This window comes from Mesoplodon mirus, assembly GCF_964341445.2.
Source record: "Mesoplodon mirus genome assembly, chromosome: 8".
NCBI classification, from domain to species: domain Eukaryota; kingdom Metazoa; phylum Chordata; class Mammalia; order Artiodactyla; family Ziphiidae; genus Mesoplodon; species Mesoplodon mirus.
The window spans coordinates 2,790,799-2,812,847 of NC_138984.1; the positions used below are offsets into that span (position 1 = coordinate 2,790,799).

The 22,049-nt window shown below is 46.0% G+C and overlaps 1 protein-coding gene across 4 annotated transcripts in view; it reads left to right on the forward strand.

Annotated features, from left to right (window-relative positions):
- The window catches only part of ILKAP (ILK associated serine/threonine phosphatase), a 29,200-nt gene extending 8,308 nt beyond the window's left edge, over positions 1 to 20,892 (forward strand). The window contains exons 2-12 of one of the 4 annotated variants that reach the window (XR_014294804.1): positions 386 to 451; positions 925 to 981; positions 4,420 to 4,539; positions 6,068 to 6,194; positions 7,609 to 7,715; positions 8,117 to 8,210; positions 8,495 to 8,582; positions 9,948 to 10,069; positions 17,051 to 17,192; positions 20,281 to 20,362; positions 20,618 to 20,652. Coding sequence is in view for 3 of the 4 variants with exons in the window: in XM_082629831.1 (XP_082485957.1) it covers positions 386 to 451; positions 925 to 981; positions 4,420 to 4,539; positions 6,068 to 6,194; positions 7,609 to 7,715; positions 8,117 to 8,210; positions 8,495 to 8,582; positions 9,948 to 10,069; positions 17,051 to 17,170; positions 20,281 to 20,362; positions 20,618 to 20,758 (1,124 nt within the window). In the remaining variant the exon portion in view is untranslated. Of the gene's footprint in view, positions 1 to 385; positions 452 to 924; positions 982 to 2,330; positions 2,425 to 3,870; positions 4,540 to 6,067; positions 6,195 to 7,608; positions 7,716 to 8,116; positions 8,211 to 8,494; positions 8,583 to 9,947; positions 10,070 to 17,050; positions 17,193 to 20,280; positions 20,363 to 20,617 lie in introns of those variants that run through there. The other 3 variants (XM_082629831.1, XM_082629832.1, XM_082629833.1) reach the window with 3 other exon arrangements.
- Positions 20,893 to 22,049: the final 1,157 nt, after the last annotated feature.

The following is a 22,049-nucleotide window of genomic DNA, read 5'->3' on the forward strand; positions in this document are numbered from 1 at the left end:
TTCTGTATTGAGGTACCAAGATAGAATTATTGTTTTGCTCTAGAGTCAGTTTTTTCTTCCCAGGATTCACTTTTAAAGAAAGATTTTAAAATATTTGTTCAATAGTGAAATTATCAAAAAAAAAATACTTGTTTCCCTCAAAACACCCAATAGCCCTTAAAACGCCTGTTGGGTCATCTTACATTGCTTGTATTATATGTTGACTGTAACTTTTTGGAAACAAATGTCCGTATTAAATGGCTGTCAAGAAAATATTTTTTAAAAATCAGCTTTGTCCAGCAGCGGGGAGAAGATTTGAATTTAATGGCAAACTTAAAGATGTCCCCCTTTGAATCCCATCTGGCCAATGACCAAATGCTCTCTAAGCAGGTGTTCCGTGTTCTAGGGAAAGAAGCTCAGAAAGGATCTCTGCTCTTTGATGATCTCCCTCCGGCCAGCAGTACTGACTCAGGTACAGTCTTCAGGCTCTCCCAGGTGTGTGTCAACATGTCATCCTGGGATTGTAGTTGTCTCAATCTTTTTCCCTTTCCCCCATTTTCAACACACAGATGTTTTAGGTGTTGGACTGTCTTAAGTTTTGAATCCATGGCATCAGGTAAGGCAGAAAAATCCGCTAGTCGCTAGCCCTGAGAAACTGCATAAAAGTGTTGAGCAGTTTTCTCTGGTTCATTTGAGTGTTTAATATACTAGCTGGAATAAGATTTAACTCTTTAAGGCAGATTTTTTTGTTTCCTTTGAAATGATAGGACTTTAAAATAAAATAGGTTCAAGACGTTATTTAGCACAGTATGAGTTGCCACTGGATTGACACAAGAGTTTTGAGTTTATTTCAATGACCTGTGTAGGTGTCCTGGTGGGATGGATTCTGAAACTTAAGCATCCTCCTGGTTTTGTGGGCTCACTCAGTGTTCTGCTGTGTTTCAGGATCGGGGGGACCTTTGCTTTTTGATGATCTCCCACCAGCCAGCAGTGGTGATTCAGGTAAGTGGTAGGAAAAAATGTCCAACATGCTGATGGAAATAATATGTAGTATTTTACCCTTACGTAAAATTTATTTATTTATAGCTTGTAACAAGCCTTAGGATGACATTAAATCATAATACAACATAAGGTTTATTAAAACTATTAAATAGAGGGCCTCCCTGGCGGCGCAGTGGTTGAGAGTCCGCCTGCCGATGCAGGGGACACGGGTTCGTGCCCCGATCCGGGAAGATCCCACATGCCGCGGAGCGGCTGGGCCCGTGAGCCATGGCCGCTGAGCCTGCGCGTCCGGAGCCTGTGCTCCGCAACAGGAGAGGCCACAACAGTGAGAGGCCCACATACCGCAAAAAAAAAAAAACCACATAAAAACTAAATAGATACCAGGAATTTCTTGGCAGTCCAGTCGTTAGGACTCAGTGCTTTCACTGCTGGGGCCAAGGTTTGATCCCTGGTTGGGGAACTAAGTTCCCGCAAAAAAAACCCTAAATAGATACCATTAGGTGGGAGCAAAAAGACACTTAAATGCTACGTCACTTTTTGGTGATTATTTTTTACTTCTTGGGGTTTAACCTCTTGCAACTGACTTTTAAGAAGTGAGAGTTCAGTAATTTACTTTGATCTTTGTTATTAACGTTTTTTTTTTAAATTTATTTATTTACTTTTGGCTGTGTTGGGTCTTCGTTTCTGTGCGAGGGCTTTCTCTAGTTGTGGCAAGCGGGGGCCACTCTTCATCGCGGTGTGCGGGCCTCTCACGATCGCGGCCTCTCTTGTTGCGGATCACAGGCTCCAGACGCGCAGGCTCAGTAGTTGTGGCTCACGGGCCTAGTTGCTCCATGGCCTGTGGGATCTTCCCAGACCAGGGCTCGAACCCGTGTCCCCTGCATTAGCAGGCAGATTCTCAACCACTGCGCCACCAGGGAAGCCCCTGTTACTAACGTTTAAAAGAAAATCTCAGTCTGTCATTCTGGTTTTGTCTTGTTATATTCCTGACAGACCCAAATGTATCCAGCAGAAGTGTCTGAATATATGAAGTATCGTTAAAATATTTTCAGTATTCCTGATAAATAAGTCATCTGTTTTATGCCACTTACATTAAAAAGAATTTTGATTTTAAGAAAATGAAGTCAGAATGACACTGCTTTACTGACTGGTATAGACCATGTGCAGGAATTTGAATTCTTGAAATTCAAGACCATAGTTAATTATTTTCCAGTCAGTCCTTTTATGTTCTCAAGATTCTTTTTTTTGATTTGATTTCATGTTTGTCAAGCCTATTAACATTGGCTCTACCTGTTCCTGTAAATGTTTAACTTTTCCTTTTATGTCCCAATTACACAGAAGGGGAAAATAGAGCCGATTCTTCTAGGTTGTCATATATGACGAATGTATTATTCCACTAACCGAGAACTTCTCACATGGAATTCCCCCCAAGGGAGGGGGAAGGTAGGGCAATGGTGGGGGACAGTGGGGATGCAGGCTGTCCTTTTTCATGTGCAGTTATCCTCTAGTGTAAAAAACCTTCCTTATGTTGTCAAATAGAACACTTGCTGCTTTTCAAGTATATTTTTTGTATTATTAATTCTTTACCATAAATTCATTGGGATTAGCCTAGAAAGTATGGGATTAAATTAGGTATCATTCCTATATTTAGAAAAAGTATCACAATCGTCTTACATAAGAAGTCTCAGGTTTTCAGGCTATGTATCCGTACCAAAAAATTACAACATTCTCGTACAATTTACCCTAAAACCTTCCCAATAAAGACAGTGCACTTACTTAAAATGAAAGTTAACGTGTGTAACTAGGGCTCTTAACAGATTTAATTTAAAAAAGGAAGATCTAGCATAGTTACATCTTAGTTATCCACACGGCAAAAGGCAATAAACTAGTAGCGACTTAGAAGACGTCAACACCATTGTTAACAAGCTTGATTTTTTTTTTTTTTGGATATAGAATCCAATCTTGTATCCAGTACTTAGGCTTTCTTGAGAAGACATATTTTTCTTCTTAAGCAGGCAAGAGCCATTTACAAAAATTGACTGCATGCTAGGCCATAAAGTAAGTCCCAATAAAGAATCAGCTTCATACGTAGACCACATTCTCTGATGACAGTGTGATTCACTTAGAAGTCAATAACAGTTCAAAAAATTTCTCTGTTTTTCAATTTAAAAGAAAGGAAGATTCTTTTACATACACATTGGGAAAACTGGAACACAAACAGTAAGTGACAGGAGGCTAATGAAGAGACCATTGGGAAATCCGTGACATTGTCCCAGTTAATTTGCCTTACTATGTGGGGTGGGATGTGTGTGTTATACTGTTGTAGAAATCTGTCCTTTGCAAGTAATTGACCCTTCTTGAGGGCAGGGACATTTCTTTCCTTTTTTTTCTCAGTACTCAGAAATGTCTGGCAAAGAATAGTTGAATGAATAATAAATGGTTGCATGCTTTTATACCTAAATGCAGAGAATACTTAGGGCCATTTATTGGATACCTGATGGACCAGGCACTGTGATGAATGCTTTACATACCTTCTCCCCAGCAGTTTTCAAACAACCCCCGGAGAGGACAGTATTCACCCTTTTACGGGTGAAGAAACTGAGGCTGGAAGGTTAAGTAACTTGCCTTAAGGGCACACCCCTTGGAAGTGGCAGAGATTTGAAACTAGACTTCTGTTGTTCCAAGATGCATACACACTGCAGGTGCTCTTAGCTCTGGCTTTGAATACAAATTCGTCCCTTTGCAAGTGGGAATGGCTTCAGCAGTCCTATTTTGCCTTTCAGGATACATACAGTTCTTAAAGCCTGATGTTTATTTTAAGCCTTTTTTGGCACTTGTTACTCTTTTTTTTTTTTTCTGTACGTGGGCCTCTCACTGTTGTGGCCTCTCCCGTTGTGGAGCACAGGCTCCGGACGCGCAGGCTCAGCGGCCATGGCTCACGGGCCCAGCCGCTCCGCGGCATGTGGGATCTTCCTGGACCGGGGCACAAACCCGTGTCCCCTGCATTGGCAGGCGGACTCTCAACCACTGCACCACCAGGGAAGCCCTACACTTGTTACTCTTTTGAACTGGTTCAGGATATTTCACTTTGCAGATTTGGGAAACTTATTTATAAGTAAGGGCTTGTGGATGTAAAACATCATATATGTGCCATAGCCCCAAGGTATGAATGTGTATTTTTACCACTGAGAAGCCTCTCTTGCATGTCCTCTTATGTCAGTCTGAGCAGGGTCTGGATCTTAATTTGTGGTCTCCCACTGTGGGTACCCAGGCACTGCCCCACCCCTCAAAGTCATAGCCGTGACTGCTGTGCCTCTCTCTCTGCCAGGCCTCTCTCAAATGTCTTTTGTCTCTGGGGGCTGGGAGGGAGCCTGGTCTGCTAGGGACTCTTACCGTCTACAGCTGTGTTTCTGTCTGGCTTTGACTTTATATTTCCAGGTTCTCTTGACACTTCGATATCCCAGGTGGTAAAGAATGAAGGGAAAGGAGCAAAGAGAAAAACCTCTGAAGAAGAGAAGAATGGCAGTGAAGAGCTTGTGGAAAAGAAAGTTTGTAAAGGTTTTCAGACAGTTTGAAAACAAATGTATTAGACTTCATATTGTAAGACAACCCAGAGCAAAAAAACAAGCTCAGCTTTCTGACGATAATATTGGGTTGGCCAAAAAGTTCGTTCGGTTTTAAGTAAAAATAAAAGACATTTTTCGTTTTCCCCAAGAACTTCATTGAATAATGTATTCATTAACTGAATGACCTTTTTGGCCAACCCAATGCTTCCTTTTAATGTCTGTATTTAAGAAGTGGATAGGGTTTCTTATTTGCAAACGGATTTCCAAAAGTTTACTTTTGCTTCCCCTCTCTCTTTGCTCTCCATGTACATCTGTTACCTTTGGTCAGATAGGAAACCTGCATTTGTCCTTCAAGGGTTAAAAACCACAGGTAGTTCTTACTTAGCCTTCGGCAGTGAGTGTTTAGCTTATTGGCCCCCCAGTTTCTCTCTGGCCACCTGTCCTTGTCCCCAGCCTGTTGGTTAGCACTCGGAATTCTGTGAATAGCTCAGTAGGCAGGTCCCAAGAGACAGCCTGAGGCTGGAAAAAGCAATTGAAATTTGTAGTCAGCTTTGTAACATGTCCCAGTGAGTAGGGAAGAAATGAAAAGTATCAGCTAAAGAGAAAAACTGTGGATTTTCACTTATTGCACCGGCCACTTTGTCTTGTGCCATAAGTGATCTCAAGGCAGAGGCTGTAGGCTGCACGTGGAGGTGTGAGAGGACCTGCTCCGCCTCTGCTGTGAAGATGTGCGCTCAGCTTGGCTTGTCACTGCCTTGAGCCTGGAGAGCACTGTGCCTGCCACCAGCCGCTCTTCAGAAAGCGCTCTTTCTATCACTTCTATGGCTCTAGGTGTCAGAAAAAGCTTCAACCAGCCATTAAAGAGAAATTTCTGCTCCTCCAGTGAACTCCTTTTTCCTTTCCTTCCTCAGTTAAAGTAAAAGCAGCTGATCTTACCATTTGTTCAAATTCTTCCAGCCTCAAGCATGGAAATATATATTTCCAGTGTATCCAGCAGGGCATTAGGGATAAACTCTACTTGCTTGCATTCCTCTAAACTAGGAATTTTTCTGTCCTTATTAAATTATTGACAGACGAGATTTGCACAGCATTCCTTGCCCCAGCTCAAATCCCACTTCTGTGGGATGACAGCACGTTCCTTGCTCTGGTGCTTTGACTTACTGTCCTCTCAAGGGGAGCCGCTCTGTACTAACTCTCAAGGGGAGCCGCTCTGCACTAACTCTCAAGGGGAGCCGCTCTGTACTAACTCTCAAGGGGAGCCGCTCTGTACTAACTCGCTGTCGTCTGCTATCTCCTTTCCACCGCTCAGCCTTGCAGAGACCGGCCCTGTCCAGCAGTGATCTGAATCTTGTAACAGACTTGCAGCCCGGGAGATGCCTTGAGGGGTATAGCTTATTTGTGTGCAGCATTAGGGCATTGCTGAGTAGAACAGCCATAGTTCCCTCTCATTTGCTCTGGGACTAGGGCTTCTGGAGAGAAGGGCACAGTTTTGTATTGGCTTTTTGTTCTCTTTTTCTTAGGCGCTTCGGTGATCTTTGGTTTGAAAGGCTATGTGGCTGAGCGGAAGGGCGAGCGGGAGGAGATGCAGGACGCCCATGTCATCCTGAATGACATCACTGAGGAGTGTAGGCCCCCCTCCTCCCTCATGTGAGTGTCTGTGCTCCAGCAGCCTGATGGCATAGACGTCTCTGTTCTGATGGGAACTTTGGACTGTATCCAGTTTGTGTTTATTAGAAAGACATATTTCTTGAGCTGCTTGGTTCAACATCAGTAGTTCTCAGCTGGGGTTGGTTTTGCCCCCTAGGAACATTTTGGTTGTCACAGTGGGGGATGTGCTCCTGGCATATGGTGAGTGGAGGCCAGGATGTTACCCTGTAGTGCATGGGTTAGCCCTACAACAGTTGTCCTGCTGAACTTGAGAAACCCTGCTAATTGGGCAATGACTCTCCCTATTTTGGGTCTTGGGGTGTGCTGCTTTCCACCAGTACCTGAAGAGGTTCTGGCAGATAGTATTCTTATTCTTTGACCCAGGGGATAGAGGTAGAAGCTGCTAATTACAGAGGTGAGTGGTGATCCGGGAGAGCTAGTGCATATAGTGAGGGCCCAGAAAGAGAACAAAAAAGCAGAAATGGCATCAAGAAGAAGACAGTGAAAGATTTCCTGCAGTTGTGCAAACTAGAATGAAGGAAGAGGCATGGAGGAAAAGCCATTGCTCACCAAGAGCAGGAATAGGCTTTGGAGTTGCTTTTAAACCCAGGAAAGGGGCTTCTGGAGAGCCCCATGGGGGCAGATATTTTCGGGATAGATTTAATTGAGGAACACTAAGCCATAACTAGCAAATACTATGCTGTAAGATTCTGAGTTATCAACCACATGAAGTTTATTTTTTCATGGCTTTTGATGTCCCAAATTGAAAAGGAATTCCAAAAATGTTCGAAAAAAGAGCAGCTCTGCAGAATAAATGTCATTTCTCATAGGCATTTTTGTTCTATCCTTCTTGAAACAGTTTTTTAATGACAATTGTTCTATTTATGTTTTTTGGCAAAACTTGAAAGGGGAATAGGAATAAGACTAGTAGGGTAGGCTTTAAGAATTCTCTATTGGTCAAAGTTTGAGCAAGAATTCTGAAATCACCTGTTCTCTCTCTCATAGATTTTTTAAAATAATTTTTAAAAATATCTTTATTGGAGTATAATTGCTTTACAATATTGTGTTAGTTTCTGCTATACAACAAAGTGAATCAGCTATAACTCTTACAGATATTTTTGACCGTCTTGGATCAGTAACTGTTTATCTGTGTGTTAGTGTTTCAAACTAAATCTGCTTTAAATAGAAAAAAGTTCTGAATTTTAGTTTAGTGAAAAATCAGGGTTAATAGATCTTGATTTTTAAAAACAAGTGTGAGTTTTTCATTCTTAATTTTAAAACGTCACTGAAGTTACTTAAATGTTTGTCTCAGGGTAGTGTTAAATGTTCGCTGTCTAATAAGAGTTAACAGCTTTTATGGAGAGGAATAGTCTTTGCCATGAGAATCTCTCTGACTCTCAGTTCATTGTTCCAGTACCCGGGTTTCATATTTTGCTGTTTTCGATGGACATGGAGGAATTCGAGCCTCAAAATTTGCTGCACAGAATTTGCATCAGAACTTAATCAGGAAATTTCCTAAAGGTGAGACTGAGAGCTAAATCGGTTCATGTTCATCTTGGTGTTGGCTGTTTGTGCTGATCAGTGACATGTCACTGGCTTTAGCAAAGAGTCCTTGGTGACTCTAAAAAAGCAGGACTCAGAGGAGGCGGCTCCGAGGTGAGCAGGTGCAGTGGCCGTGCAGGTGTGCCTGGTATGGAACTTCTCGTGTCTCTGAGTGATTGGCCCCTCTCGTGGAATGTCTTTGGGTACAAGTGAGTGTCTTGCCTTTGTATTTGGGAGACTACTAAAACCAAATGCAGATGGCACTTAAAGGTGAGGAAGTACAGGTTGTCCTTGGTCGTAATATAGAAACAAAATGACAGTGGCGGGAGGATAATCTTCCCTCCTTAAGAGTTTGTTTTCTTTTGTTCCTTCTGTAACAGGAGATGTAATCAGTGTAGAGAAAACCGTGAAAAGATGCCTCTTGGATACTTTCAAGCATACTGATGAAGAATTCCTGAAGCAAGCTTCAAGCCAGTAAGTGTAATAACCACATGAAGACACGTGAGTGGAGTGCACGTGTTGTTTTCCTAAACGCATTCCAGGCCTTCTAATACAGTTTAATGCTAATGCTCACGTTTGAAAAGTTCCTAGCACCAAGTAATCTCTCACAACTTAACGAAATCTGGAACAGAAAAAAGCACATATCAAAGAAACCATCCATTTTAAAAGTATATGACACTTCCCATTCAACTCTGGAAATTAGTCTCAAAGTGCTAGCATGTTGGTGGTGACTGTATTTCTGATGTGTTTCCCCCCAGGAAGCCTGCCTGGAAAGATGGGTCCACTGCTACCTGTGTTCTGGCTGTAGACAACATTCTTTATATTGCCAACCTCGGAGATAGTCGGGTATGTGACTCTGGAGCCACCCACTTAGATAACAGCATGTCATATGGGGGAAGAGCTGTAGAAGCACTTGCTGAATAAAATTACAGTGATGATGGCTGGGTTGGAATCTTCCTTCTTGTGGGGTTGCTGCAGAGTTTAAGTTCTGGGTCAGGGAACAGCAGCTAAGCTTGAGGCTGTTTTTTCTCTGGGAAGGCTTATACCCTGTCTGTCAGATACAGAGCTGTGAGTTGGAATTTAATTGGCCTGCAAGTACCTTAAATATTCATCTTCATTTCTCTGACCTCAGGCCGTAATGAGTGAATAACTCAAAAGCTGTAGCTAGAAAGTGCTAGATGATGTGACATGTATCCGTTGAGCCCCATACACATGGCTGAGGGAGAAACCCGATGATTTCCCACTGGTGACATCCTGTGTCCCAGTCCCAGTTGTGGGGAATGACTCAGAGCTGGAGGGCAGTGCTCTGCAGGGTCTCTGCAGTCCCTCCCACCTCCCCTGCCAGGGGCGGATGTTCACCTCCATTGCCGCTTGCTTTTCAGCCATTCTCCATGTTTGTTCAGCAGTCACTGGACAAAGTGACCTTCCCACTCTTAATATCATCTTCAGACATGGAAATAGCTGCTCCCCACCCCTGTTGCTTTTAGGGTGATTTATAAATATGGAGCACTAGGAGCTGTGAGCATCACAGATGACAGCCCTGCCCTAGTGGAGTTCATATTCTGGTGATGCTTTAGTGGATCTGTCTGGTGGACTGTCTCTTGTACATAGGTGTTTAGATCAAAGGACTTAAAAAAACAACATGAGTAAAATTGGCCAAAAAAAAGAGAGACTTTGGAGTCAGGCCCAAGTTTGAGTCCTGGCCTTGCTCGCTGACTCTAGGCACGATGCTTATCCCCTGGGCCTCAGGCTTCCTCCTCTGTAGAATAAGAGGTTTGTCCGGAAGTTACCACACAGTAAACATGGTGGTGGGAACCCACGGAGAGGTACTTGGTCAGCCCACCAAACTGCCCTCGTCTTTGCCATTGTAAACTCTTGGAATGGTAACGCCTAAAGGGGCCTTGGTACCTGTTAGGTCCTCCCTTTCACGTCACAGATGAGAAGATAATGGCCTAGTGAGGGTGAGCAGTGAGCTATGGTCACCCAGCAGAGTTTGCACCAGAGTTGAGACCCAAGCCCGGGGCTTCTCTCCCTGAATTTTTTTTGTGACGCCACTTTGCTACTTGTACTTTTGATGCTTGATCCACTGAACTCAAGTTTGTCAGCCGGAGGCTGAATCTGAAACTCCATTGTTAACCTTTCTCTTCAGCTGTCAACTTCAGGTGCTGGGGTCATTAAATTTCACAGCCATTGTACTCTCCATCTTCCCAGGCAATCCTGTGTCGTTACAATGAGGAGAGTCAAAAACATGCAGCCTTAAGCCTCAGCAAGGAGCATAATCCAACCCAGTATGAAGAACGAATGAGAATACAGAAGGCTGGAGGGAATGTCAGGTAACCAGGGAGTGACGGGAACTCCGGGAAGGAGGGTTCACTATGTAAAAGCAGCCTTGAGCCCTCTGAGGGTGGAACGTGCTGTGTCACGCAGTCTTCAGCGTAATGAGACTCTGTATTGAGGTCTAACCTGGTGAAGCTGAAGTAGGTGAACGAGTGTTGTAGGGTTTCACCTGTGTCCAGGTGGGAGCAAAAAATGTATGCCAGAAACGTGCTTCCCTACGTTTGCAAAAGAAGGAGACCTGTCTCAAATTCAAGTTCACTGTTTGCAGCATTGTCTCTGGTCCTGGTAACTCTCACAAAAGCTGTCATTTGTCACAACCCGGTAAGCTACAGTTTTCGGCAAATTCTCCAGAGAGAAAATCTAAAGTGCTTAAGACAGTAAATGTAAGACAGTAGTGTGTGCTGATCACCTCTGGTCTTCCTGGGGAACAACTTTTCTAGCCCAGAGGGCCGCTCTTACCTGGCTGCGTCCGCGGCAATTCCAGTTCATCTCTCTTTACACCTTTGCAGAGTGTGTGCCGGCTCTGGTTTATCATCTGCCATCTCTCAGGTAGTTGAAGGAGGGCTTAAGTCTTTTCTGCACTTTAGGAGAATTATACTTTAAGGACATTGCATTATGAATTTGATCAGAGGTGTTTTCTGGTTCATCTTACAGTTTGACCCAATGAGGATTTTGTCTCCTGTTGGAGATAAGGGAGAAGTAATATATCAGTGTAAGAGTGCAGTTATTTGTCCTTGGATGTGTAGTTTCTCTTCTGTTGTTTATTTGGGGCAGTTTTTATTATTGCTTCAGGCTGTTTCTAGCCAGGGGTGCAGGGAGGTCTCTGGAGAGCAGTTAGAATTCTTAGGGTTGGTTAAAAAAACTCCTGGGTTAGTAAAAGGTGATTTGGGTCTTGGTTGTGGCTGTCTACGTGAGCATTGACGGAATTGTAGGCTGGGTTCAGACCTTGGCCAGTGCTCTGTGCCTGACTTCTCCCCCACGACTGCTGTGGAAGTTAATGCCCGAGAATGTGACCCCAGTGTTAGTGTCAGCATCACCTTTTCTGCCCTTTATTATAACTTTAAAATTCTGCTTTTGCCTGAACTCCTTGAAAAGATTTTGACTTTGGCAGTCCTATGGCTGAAAGTAAGATTAGCTGCATTGCATTTACTTCCTGTTTCCCAGTCCCTACTTACTAAGAACAGTGTGGGCTTAGGGTGAGCCCCTCAATTTAGAGAAGTGGGGTGGGAGGCTCAGAGACAGCAGGGGCTTTCTGTTCCTGAGCAGCAGGGCCACGCTGTGGCCCATCTCCTGCCTGAGGCCAGGGTTGGCATGCTTTTTCTTTTCCTCCACCCCCTCCCCCTTTTATTATTAAAATTTTCAAACATGCAGAAAAAATTTTAAAAGAGTAAACATTTCATTATCTACCACCTAGATTCAGTAGTTAACATTTTGCCATTTTGCTTTGTCTGTTTATGGATGTGTTTGGCTGAACTATTTAAAAGTTAGTTGCAGACATAACACCTAAGAAAATAATAATTCCTTAGGTTGTATTAGGTTATCTGATATCCCGTCTGTACTCATATTTCCCCAATTGTCCCCACAGTGTCTCTGAAACCAGGCTCTGGTCAGTGTTCGCATCTACCTTGGACTCACATCTTTCCGTGTAGAATCGTCTCCACTTGTACTAGGCTTGGATCATCACTAGTCAGCACTTGTACAGGGTCACCAGTGCTGTTTTTTCATGGTATCGTTTAAGTTGCTTGTGTGTATTTCTTGTAAACTAGAAGTTAGGTCTAAAGGCTTCTTTAAATTCAGATTAAACATTTTCAGCAAAAATATTTGATGGGGGGCTTCCCTGGTGGCGCAGTGGTTGAGAGTGCGCCTGCCGATGCAGGGGACACGGGTTCGTGCCCCGGTCCGGGAGGATCCCGCGTGCCGCGGAGCGGCTGGGCCCGTGAGCCATGGCCGCTGAGCCTGCGCGTCCAGAGCCTGTGCTCCGCAACGGGAGAGGCCACAGCAGTGAGAGGCCTGCGTACCGCAAAAAAAAAAAAAAAAAAAAAAATTTGATGGGGGATGCTATGTACTTTTGATAGTCCCTCACTTCAGTAGCCATGTAAGGTCACTGGTGTGATACTGATTCCATGCTGGCTACCATGTGGTGACAACAGATGGCTCCAGAGTGAAAGGACATGTTTCCGTGTAATCAGCCCATGATCCAGGGAGATGCACTCAAGCACCTTGTGAACATTGTGGCCCACCAGCCTTTCAGCTGACGATTTTAGCATCCCTTAGTGATCCTTGCATGAATCATTTATTTCACAGGGATGGCAAAGATGATCATCTACTTCTGTGCTTCCTTCTACGTGTATTGGCAGGCATCCTGTAAAAAAAGGCTTTCCTTCATCAATAGGGGATGAACCATAGTTTCTTTCTCCCTGAAAGCAAGGTAAATGTTGAATTCTTTAATCACCATTTGCAGAGTGAGAGCCACCCACAGTTGTGGAAACTAGTGTTTTCTTTCCCTTCTCTGCTTCTCTCCATCCCCTTTTCCTTGCTCCATGAGTCACTGCAGGTGGCTTTATGTATTTGAGGTGCTGATTCTAGCTGTAGAGGCAGGGTGCTCTTGCTGCTCACATGACCTCATCTGTGGCCAGTGGGAGGGAGCTTCAGCTTGCTTCAGACACTCTGCCTTTGTCTTAAAACTGAGCTCCATGTGTTGGGGATGCTTGCTTCAACTGCAGCGTCATCAATTCTGCATCTGTTCTAAGAGCCAGGGGACAGACACACACACACACACACACACACACACACACACACACACACACACACACACACACACACACACACACACACACACACACACACACACACACACACACACACACACACACACACACACACTCACACTCTCTCTCTCTCTCTTTCTCTCTCGGCTGTGAGCTTAGATGGCTATTTCTCATTCATATTGGACCCTTATAGGGCTTTCTCTTAACTTCTTTGATTCAGTAGTTGTAGTGTCTTCTTTTATGCTGAAAATCTTGGCTTCTAACAACATTAGTATATTTATTTGCCAAAATAGCTTGGAAATCAATAGTATCAACAGTATCACTATTAATGAATTTGAGTTCCTTGTGGTTCTCTTATCCTTAGCATGCTTCACTGAGGATATACAGAATACTGTGTGTAAACATGGAATAATTAATTTCACTGCGGTTTTGTTACACTCTGGTTATTATGATCATTAGTTTCATTTTGCTTTCAACTTCAGGGCTTTTCCTGCTGGTGGGAATGTAAAATGGTGCATCTGCTGTGGAAAATAGTTTGGCAGTTCCTCACAAATTAAAAATAGATCTATCATCACAACATTGTAAATCAACTGTACTTCAATAAAAAATAAATTTAAAAATAAAAAATAAATAGATCTACCATATGATCTAGCAATTCCACTCCTGGGTATATACCCCCCAAAATTCAAAGCAGTGGATTTGAAGAGATAGGCATGCACCCATGTTCATAGCAGCATTTTTCACAAGAACCAAAAGGTGGAAGCAACCCAAGTGTCCATCCATAGATGAAGTGATGAACAAAATACGATTTCTCCATACAGTGGAAATACTATTCAGCCTTAACAAGGAAGGAAATCCTCTCGCATGGATGAACCTTGAGGACATTTTGCTAAGTGGAATAAGCTGGTCACAGAAGAGTGATTGCCGTATGGTTTCACTTATATGAGGTCCCTGAGTGGTCAGAATCGTCACCGGGACAGAAAGTAGGGTGGGAGTTGTCGGGGGAGGGGGAGGGGGAGTCGGTGTTTAATGGCCCCAGAGTTCAGTTTGGGAAGATCGGAAGGTTTTTGGAGGTGGATTGTGGTGATGGTCGCACAACAACGTGAATGTACTTAATGCCACTCAACTGTACATTTAAAAGTAGTTAAGATGGGGCTTCCCTGGTGGCGCAGTGGTTGAGAGTCCGCCTGCCGATGCAGGGGACGCGGGTTCGTGCCCCGGTCCGGGAAGATCCCACATGCTGCGGAACAGCTGGGCCCGTGAGCCATGGCCACTGGGCCTGCACGTCCAGAGCCTGTGCTCCACAACGGGAGGGGCCACAACAGTGAGGGGCCCACGTACCGCCAAAAAAAAAAAAAAAAAAAAAAAGTGGTTAAGATGGTAAATTTTCTGTTACGTGTATTTTTACCACAATTTAAAAAATGAAACCCCCCCACATGTACGTGGTTAATTATCTAAGTTAAATAGAAGGCACAGTTAGACATGCTTTTGTCTCTGTTCCCTTCACCCTTATCTCCTGATTCTTTCCAGTGTTTCTTTTTACAAAAATAAGCAAATCCATGTATGTATTTTTATTTTCCTGCTTGCTTACGCTGAAGGTAGCATACGGTACGCTGCAGTGCGTTACACTCCTTCCGGTGACTTCCTCGGAGAAGGTGAAAACAGTTCTGTGTTTATTTTACAAGGAGGGCAACTGAACCGCTGAAGGGAAGCTTGCCCGTGTGGCAAGCATTTAGTGTCAGATTCGCAGTGCTTGTGCTGGCACAGGTCTCTGATGACAAAACGAAACAGTTCTGGAGTCACACCTGCAGTCTTCTCTGTAGCACCCATCGTATTAATACACCGGGTCTTGGCATCTGCAATCTTGGGATGGTCAGAAGAAGATGGAGTCCCAGCCTCAGCTCTGTGAGCCTGTCAGGACCACTGGGTCCCTGCCATTGCCCATCTGCCAGAGTTGCTGAAGTCCGAGCAGGGCCTGGCTTGTCCTCACAGCCAGACTGGCTGTCTCAGTGCCTCCCTCTCCGATTGTGAAGGGAGAACCGGAACAGAAAATGGCAGCAAACAGAGCTACGATCAGGGGACTCTGTTGAACGACTTTCCCACCAGTAGAACAGCAGTTCTGTGATTGCTGGGCACATGGGAAGGAGATGAAGAGCAAAGCAGCAGGGAGCAAGAGTTGCTTGAGCGCGGGAGGCCAGGCCCGTGGACGACTGGTACCGAGGGCAGGCACATGGGTCACGAGTGTGGACCTCAAAACCCACTCCCTCCTCAGCATGGTGGTCTTGGGGGAGAACTTTGAGGGTAGCGGGAGGAGAGTGGATTTTCAGCCGTTTGTTGAGGGAGAACCCGCTGCAGAGCACGCAGCTTCCTATTGTGCGTTTAGGAAGCTGGCCGCGTATCGGGTACGTGTGGAGGAGCTCTGCTGAGGAGGATTGGAGCAGGCCGGGAAGTGCAAGCCCACACATCCACGTGGCTGGTTCCGGACAGGCCTCGTCGGGTGTGGTCCTGTTGCAGTTGTCACTGACCACGAAGGGCAGGTGGTGTGACTTCGTGCTCTTGTGATGCACAGCCTTAGAGTTGGCACTGGCCTCTGGAGCTGACAGGCGTTTGCACACGCACGTCTTAGATAGCCTGTCACACTGAGTGCGGGCAGAGTGACGGCCAGCTTGCAGTGTCCGTTTCTGAAGTGTAAGTGGCTTTTCCTGAGTGTGCGATTCTGTCCGTTGTTGCTTTCTCCTGTCACTCCAGTAGTTGAGTGAGTGTAAGGTTTCCACTCGGTATAGAACTTTGCTCAGTAAACAAGAATGAAAATGGCACTTCTGTGTTGTGGCGCACACATTTTTCTTCATCAGACTCAGGAATTGTTCCACGTTTTCTGTACTGAGTTGTGCTGGTCGTCACCGGGGCTTTGGGACCTGCCATTGCACCCAATCTCGTTGAAACAAGCTGGGTTTATGACTTGGGGGTGGGGTTGGGTGCGCACCAGGCACCCAGTCCCTTGGTCCTGAAGAAGCGCTTTGTTGGCTTCTCGCGGTGCTCGTGCTTTGAGCTGCTTCCTCAAAGGCGCTCTTGAGGCTGAGGGACCCCGCCCCCCGCCCCACTTCACTCTTCAGCTCGGCCCCTGGGCACTTCGGCCCCTCTTGCTGCGCGTTTTACCGTTTGCACGTGAGAAGACTGCTCAGCTCTTCGCAGACACCGGCAGAAGTCTTCGTTGCTGGTGATGCAGCTGTGACCACTGGGAGGGTGAGGGCGACTTTGTGGGCGCAGTGAAGGGCCAGGGGCCAGGCTGAGCTCTGACTCTGAGACAGCCGCCCAGACCCAGGCGAGCGGCTTCTGGCCACGTGTGTCCATCACACAGCGTCTCCAGAGCTTGTTCCATCGTTGGGGAGCCCCGTGGTGACAGGGCGCCTCCACACACAGCTTCGCTGTTTGCTCAGGGCTCCGATGCACCTTGTCAGGCGTGGGTTCTGGGTTTACACACGAGGGTCTAGATGCTTGGGGGGTTGCAGCTGCCCGAGGTCACACAGCAAGTACACTGCCAGACTTGTCCTGGGGAGCGTCAGGCTAGGGACTGCTGCTCCTGCTGACAGAACTCTGTCTTCCAATATGGAGTCTTTTTATAGGTCACCTTCCCCTCTCCCTATCCCTCCTCTAAAAATAGAATGGGTGGAAGTATAATGCCGTGTATTTAAGTCATATTAAATCGTACTCATACCCAGTGTAAAGGAAACTCGCTTCCAAATCTGGGAATAGTCACTTTCAGGTATTTTCCGAACCTGATCAGAGTGAAATGCAAAATATCCCTCTGTTCCAGCTATTCTTAACTCTGGTGACATGGTTGAATCACGTGAGCAGCTTTAACATAAAAACAAAGCCAGGTCCCCATCCAGTCAAGTTTGACCCTGGGCTGTGGGCACATCAGTGGATTAGGCCCAGGGCTGCCATATGCCAGCTAGAGGGGGCGCTGTCCCCATCAGTGTGCTGTTGGGCTGAGGAACCAGGGGCAGCAGGAGTGTGAACGACCTAGAACAAAGAAGCCTCAGCACAAAAATGCTCAGACGCTGCTATGTGTTAGAGGCTAAGAGCTGTGGATTCCACAGGTTACATCTTTTACTCTATCCCATTTTTCTGCTTTTAAGATTGGATTCCGAGTACTGTGGCCTGTGATCTGTCAGATGGAATCTGAATCTGCTTTTCCCCTCATTTTAGGGACGGGCGTGTCCTGGGTGTGCTGGAGGTGTCCCGCTCCATTGGGGATGGGCAGTACAAGCGCTGTGGGGTCACTTCTGTGCCAGATATCAGACGCTGCCAGCTGACCCCCAACGACAGGTAAAACCTCCCAGAGGCACAGGTGTGCACACACATGGTTTTGTTTCTCTTCTGACCTCTTCCAGTTTGTGTAGTGAAGCTGGGGCGGGCCGCCGTGTCTCGGGCACTGTGCTAGGCCTTAGAGGTGCAGGGATAAATAAGATACCGTTCGTGCTCTCGTGGGGTCCAGTCTGCCGGCGGGGGCACCTGTGAATGGGCGGTTCCAGCCTAGTGTGTCTTAAGAGTGTGGGGTGCTCTGGGAGACTTTGGCTGTGGCGGGGAGAGAGACATCCTTGCTGGAGAAAAGAGAAGGGCTTTTTGGCAGAGCGGACACAACGGACAGGATGAAAATGTGGCCAGGCAGATGCCATAATAGGGAGTCAGGAAAGTGATGGCAGGGTACCTGGGGACAGATTGTAAAGGCCCTGGATTCTTTGCTGAGGAGCTTGAATTTTAGCTCATAATTGGTGGAGAATCGTGGGAGGTTTTGAAGCAGAGTCGTTAGATTGAGAAAGAGACCCCTTGTTTAATTGTCCAGCCCCTAATTCTGAGCTGCTTGAAGGTGAGGCACCGTACCTGGTGCCGGAAGCCCTCAGCAAGTCAGTGTTGGAGGCTGGAGTAGGATGGAGCCCAGCGGCCAGTTAGGACCTGAGGCACTGGCCCTTGCTGCGGGTGGGGATGGGAGAGGTGAACTAAGGCAGCAGTGGAAGGAGACCGGGGAGGCCAGTGCTGCGAGGGAGGAGCCTTACCCCGGCCCCCCGCCTGCTGAGCGAGCGTCTTGGGACACGGTTCCCCCAGCTCCTCTGGTTTGCCAGATGATGCCTCAGGGGAGTCTCGTCTGTCCCCATTAGACCAGGCCCCCTGTTGTAGGTGCTGCTCGAGCTCCCTCTGCTTTGGATCATGGTTGTGTGTTTGTGTGGCCTGTTGCTTAGGGTCTGTCACCTCAGTGGAAGGGGCCGGCACCTGCTTGGACCTGTGCCTTGCTAGGTCCCAAGCACGAACCATGTGCCTGGTAGATACTTGTTGAATGAATGCCCAGTCAAAAGAGGAAAACCAGGACCTGGGTATTAAAATGAGGAGAGAAGGGTGTTAGATCTGTGGGGAAACTGTCCTAGGAGAACCAGAACTGTCTCGTCTCATCCATCATTGTTCAGACAGACACTCCTTGGGAAGCCTAGAGGGAGCTTTGAAAGGAAGGTAGTCCTGTTCTCAGATGGTGAAAGTGGAAGGTGGTTCTCCCTCCACGTGGGGAGTGAGTGCTTGAGAACATTCCTTAAGTCCACAGACTGTCACACAGACTGTCAGTTTTATTGGGTGGGCCAAAAAGTGCCTTCAGTTTTTTAAGTAAAAATAAAAGACACATTTTTCATTTTCACCAAGAACTTTATTGAACAGCGTATTCACCCTTTTGTTCCACTACCTTCTGCCATTTTTCAGGCAACTTCACAATCCCATCTTCCCCAAACTTTTTATCTTTTTGAGCAAAGAACTGTTCCAGGGGCCTTTTACAGTCCTCCAGGGAATTGACATTGTTTTCCATTGAGAGAATTTTGTAAAGACTGGAATAAATGGAAATCCGAAGGTGCAATGTCTGGTGAATATGGTGGATGAATCAAACTTCCCAGCCAAGCTGTGACAGTTTTTGCCTGGTCATCAAAGAAACATGAGATCTTGCCTTATCCTGATGGAAGATTATGCGTTTTCTGTTGACTAATTCTGGATGCTTTTCGTCGAGTGCTGCTTTCAGTTGGTCTAATTGGGAGCAGTACTTGTTGGAATTAATCGTTTGGTTTTCCAGAAGGATCTCATAATAGACGACTCCCTTCCAATCCCACCATATACACAACATCACCTTCTCTGGATGAAGACCGGCCTTTGGTGTGGTTGGTGGTGGTTCATTTCGCTTGCCCCACGATCTCTTCCGTTCCACATTGTCACTTTTCATCGCCCATCATGATTTTTAAAAACGGAACATTTTCATTACATTTCAGTAGAGAATCGCATGCGGAAATGTGGTCAAGAAGGTTTTTTTCGCTTAACTTACGTGGAACCGAAACATCAAAGCGATGAACATAACCAAGCTGGTGCAAATAATTTTCAGCGCTTGATTTGGATATGTCGGCTATCTCCAGCGTGGTATAACATTGATTGTTCTCAATTAATATCTCGATTTGATCACTGTCTACTTCAACTGGTCTACCCGACCATGGAGCAGCATCCAGTGAGAAATCTCCAGCACGAAACTTCACAGACCACTTTTGACACGTTTGATCAGTCACAGCACCTTCTCCATACACTGCACAAATCTTTTTTTGCATTTCACTTGAGTTTTTACCTTTATTGAAATAATCATAATATGCTGAAAATGTTGCTTTTTTTTCTCCCATCTTCAGTATTAAAACAGCTACACAAAAATTCACCAATTTTGATGTCTTTTTTTTTTTTTTTTTTTTTTGGCAGTACGCGGGCCTCTCGCTGTTGTGGCCTCTCCCGTTGCGGAGCACAGGCTCCAGATGTGCAGGCTCAGCGGCCATGGCTCACGGGCCCAGCCGCTCCATGGCACGTGGGATCTTCCCGGACCGGGGCACGAACCCGTGTCCCCTGCATCGGCAGGCAGACTCTCAACCACTGCGCCGCCAGGGAAACCCAATGTCTTTTTTAAAATGCACGCTGATATGACAGCTGTCACATACAATCTAACAAAATGGTTTCGAATGACGTTAAAGACAACTGAGTGCTACTAGAGCCAGCTTACAGAAAAAACCGAATGAACCTTTTGGCCCACACAGGATGTTTGGGAAATGGCTCGAGGCATGTGGTGATAGAAATTTAGCATGTATTTATCATAACACCTGACGGATTTTATTTGGTGATTTTCCTAGAGTTTGTCTAAGAAGTGGGTTTGGGTTAATCCATAATGTTTGGTGAACAGAGAGTAGTCCCAATTTTGATGTATAACATTTCACCTACAAATATTTTTAAGTAGTTTTAACCTTTGTCTCGTAGAAGTTAAATTGGTTCTAAAAAATGTTTAGCCTTTGAGTAGTTGGACAAATATTTTTACCTCCACTGCCAGGTCATTTAATAAAGTTTGCTGCTAAAACCCATTTATATTTTTTTCTGTGTTGTAGGTTTATTTTGCTGGCCTGTGATGGCCTCTTCAAGGTCTTTACCCCAGAAGAAGCCGTGAACTTCATCTTGTCCTGCCTTGAGGTAAGAAGTCTCACAAGGGAGAGGGTGCCAGTCGTTCCAGCTGCACTTGGGCTTTACAGAAGTCCCGAAGCCCCCTTCCTCCCCCACGTTCCCTGTAGTTGGGAGTGGGAACTCCAGCCCGGGCACTCACCGGTCAGTTTGTCCTGTCCGCCCTGATGGGGACTGGGGAGCAGTTCTTCCTTGTGGCTCTGGTGTCTCAGGAGAGTGGTGGGGTGCAGGATCCCCACTCACCAGTGCCCCTTTCCTGTCCGGTAGGATGAGAAGATCCAGAGCCGCGAAGGGAAGCCCGCCGTGGATGCCCGCTATGAAGCCGCCTGCAACAGGCTGGCCAACAAGGCGGTGCAGCGGGGCTCGGCGGACAATGTCACCGTGATGGTGGTGCGGATAGGGCGCTGAGGTGCTGCGGGCCGGAGCGCGGCATGGTGTGGACTTCCGATGTTCATTTTGTGTGTTGTGCACATTATGTGTTTCGTGTACTCCTGTTGGATTCCCATGGTTGTAAATAAAGGTTTTTTTTTTTTTTTTCTAGACTTTTGAGTTATCTTACTACATTTTGAGTAACTCTTGACCTTTCAGAGGTTGTGTTTGCTTTCGAATATGCTTTGGGTCTCTCCTTGTTAAAACCATTATAGGCATCTTGGGTTGGCCAGTGATAACGGCCCATCGTAAGCTGCTCATTGTGCAGTGCTTTGTAGTTTATACGCACCTGTCCTATGCCGTTTCACCCTCATGATAACTGGTTGGGGAAGTGGCATTTTACAATGAGGAAATCGAGGTAATGACTGGATTGGACAGGCCACGACCAGAGTCCAGGGCTGCTGGAGCGCTCTGGCTGCTTCCAGCTTTCTATACAAAAATAAGGTTACAAAACGTTATGCGGCATGATCCCAGGCTCAGCCAGTGGAACGAGATGAGGCCGTCACTCTGTAGAGCAGTGTGCCCCCAACGGGCCCTCCAGAAACACCACAGAATTCTGCTTATTTCCAATTCTGTGATGACAGATGCAGTCTGGCTGAGGGACTCTATGAAGGGCTGGGTTTACTGCGTCTCACGTCTGGGTCCCCTGGGTGTAAAATGCGTACTTTTCCAGGTTTGAGCAGTCAAGCTGCTGTTCCCTGTGGCCAAGTCCAGCCTCCCATCTTAGGAATGTGCTTTCAGTTGGTTCTGTGCTGGGCTGAGGTTGATGGTCAGGATAACACTTCTGTCAAAGATGTGAAAAATGCGTGACGAGCCTACTCAGAAAAACAAACTCAAATTCTTCTCAAGCCCTTATTTACATGTAGAGCAGGCCATTGGAATTGCTGTAGTTACTTAGTAAAGCAGCTTTTCGGTCTTTCTGTGTGAATGCTGCCTCAGGATGATGTAAGATTCTGAAAATTTGCTTTTGAAGCTGTTTTGTCATGTTTGCTGGCCCTGCCCAGCCTGCGCACATGGCCTTATCACCTCGTCACAAGTACCTCGGGAACGTTTCCAGCACACCCTTTCCCAGAGTGTTAAGAGCCAGGTTTCATTTCTGCTGAGGACTGGGACAGTGCGGTGTGGCATCATGGAAGGAAAGAACCTCGGCATCTCAGAATTGAGAAGTAGAACAATTTATTCAATAAACATTTTCTTACAGCAACAAGGCACCAGTCTGTGACCATGTATCCCTAATCCCCAGACCGCTAGTGTCCTAGAGCTGGGAGAG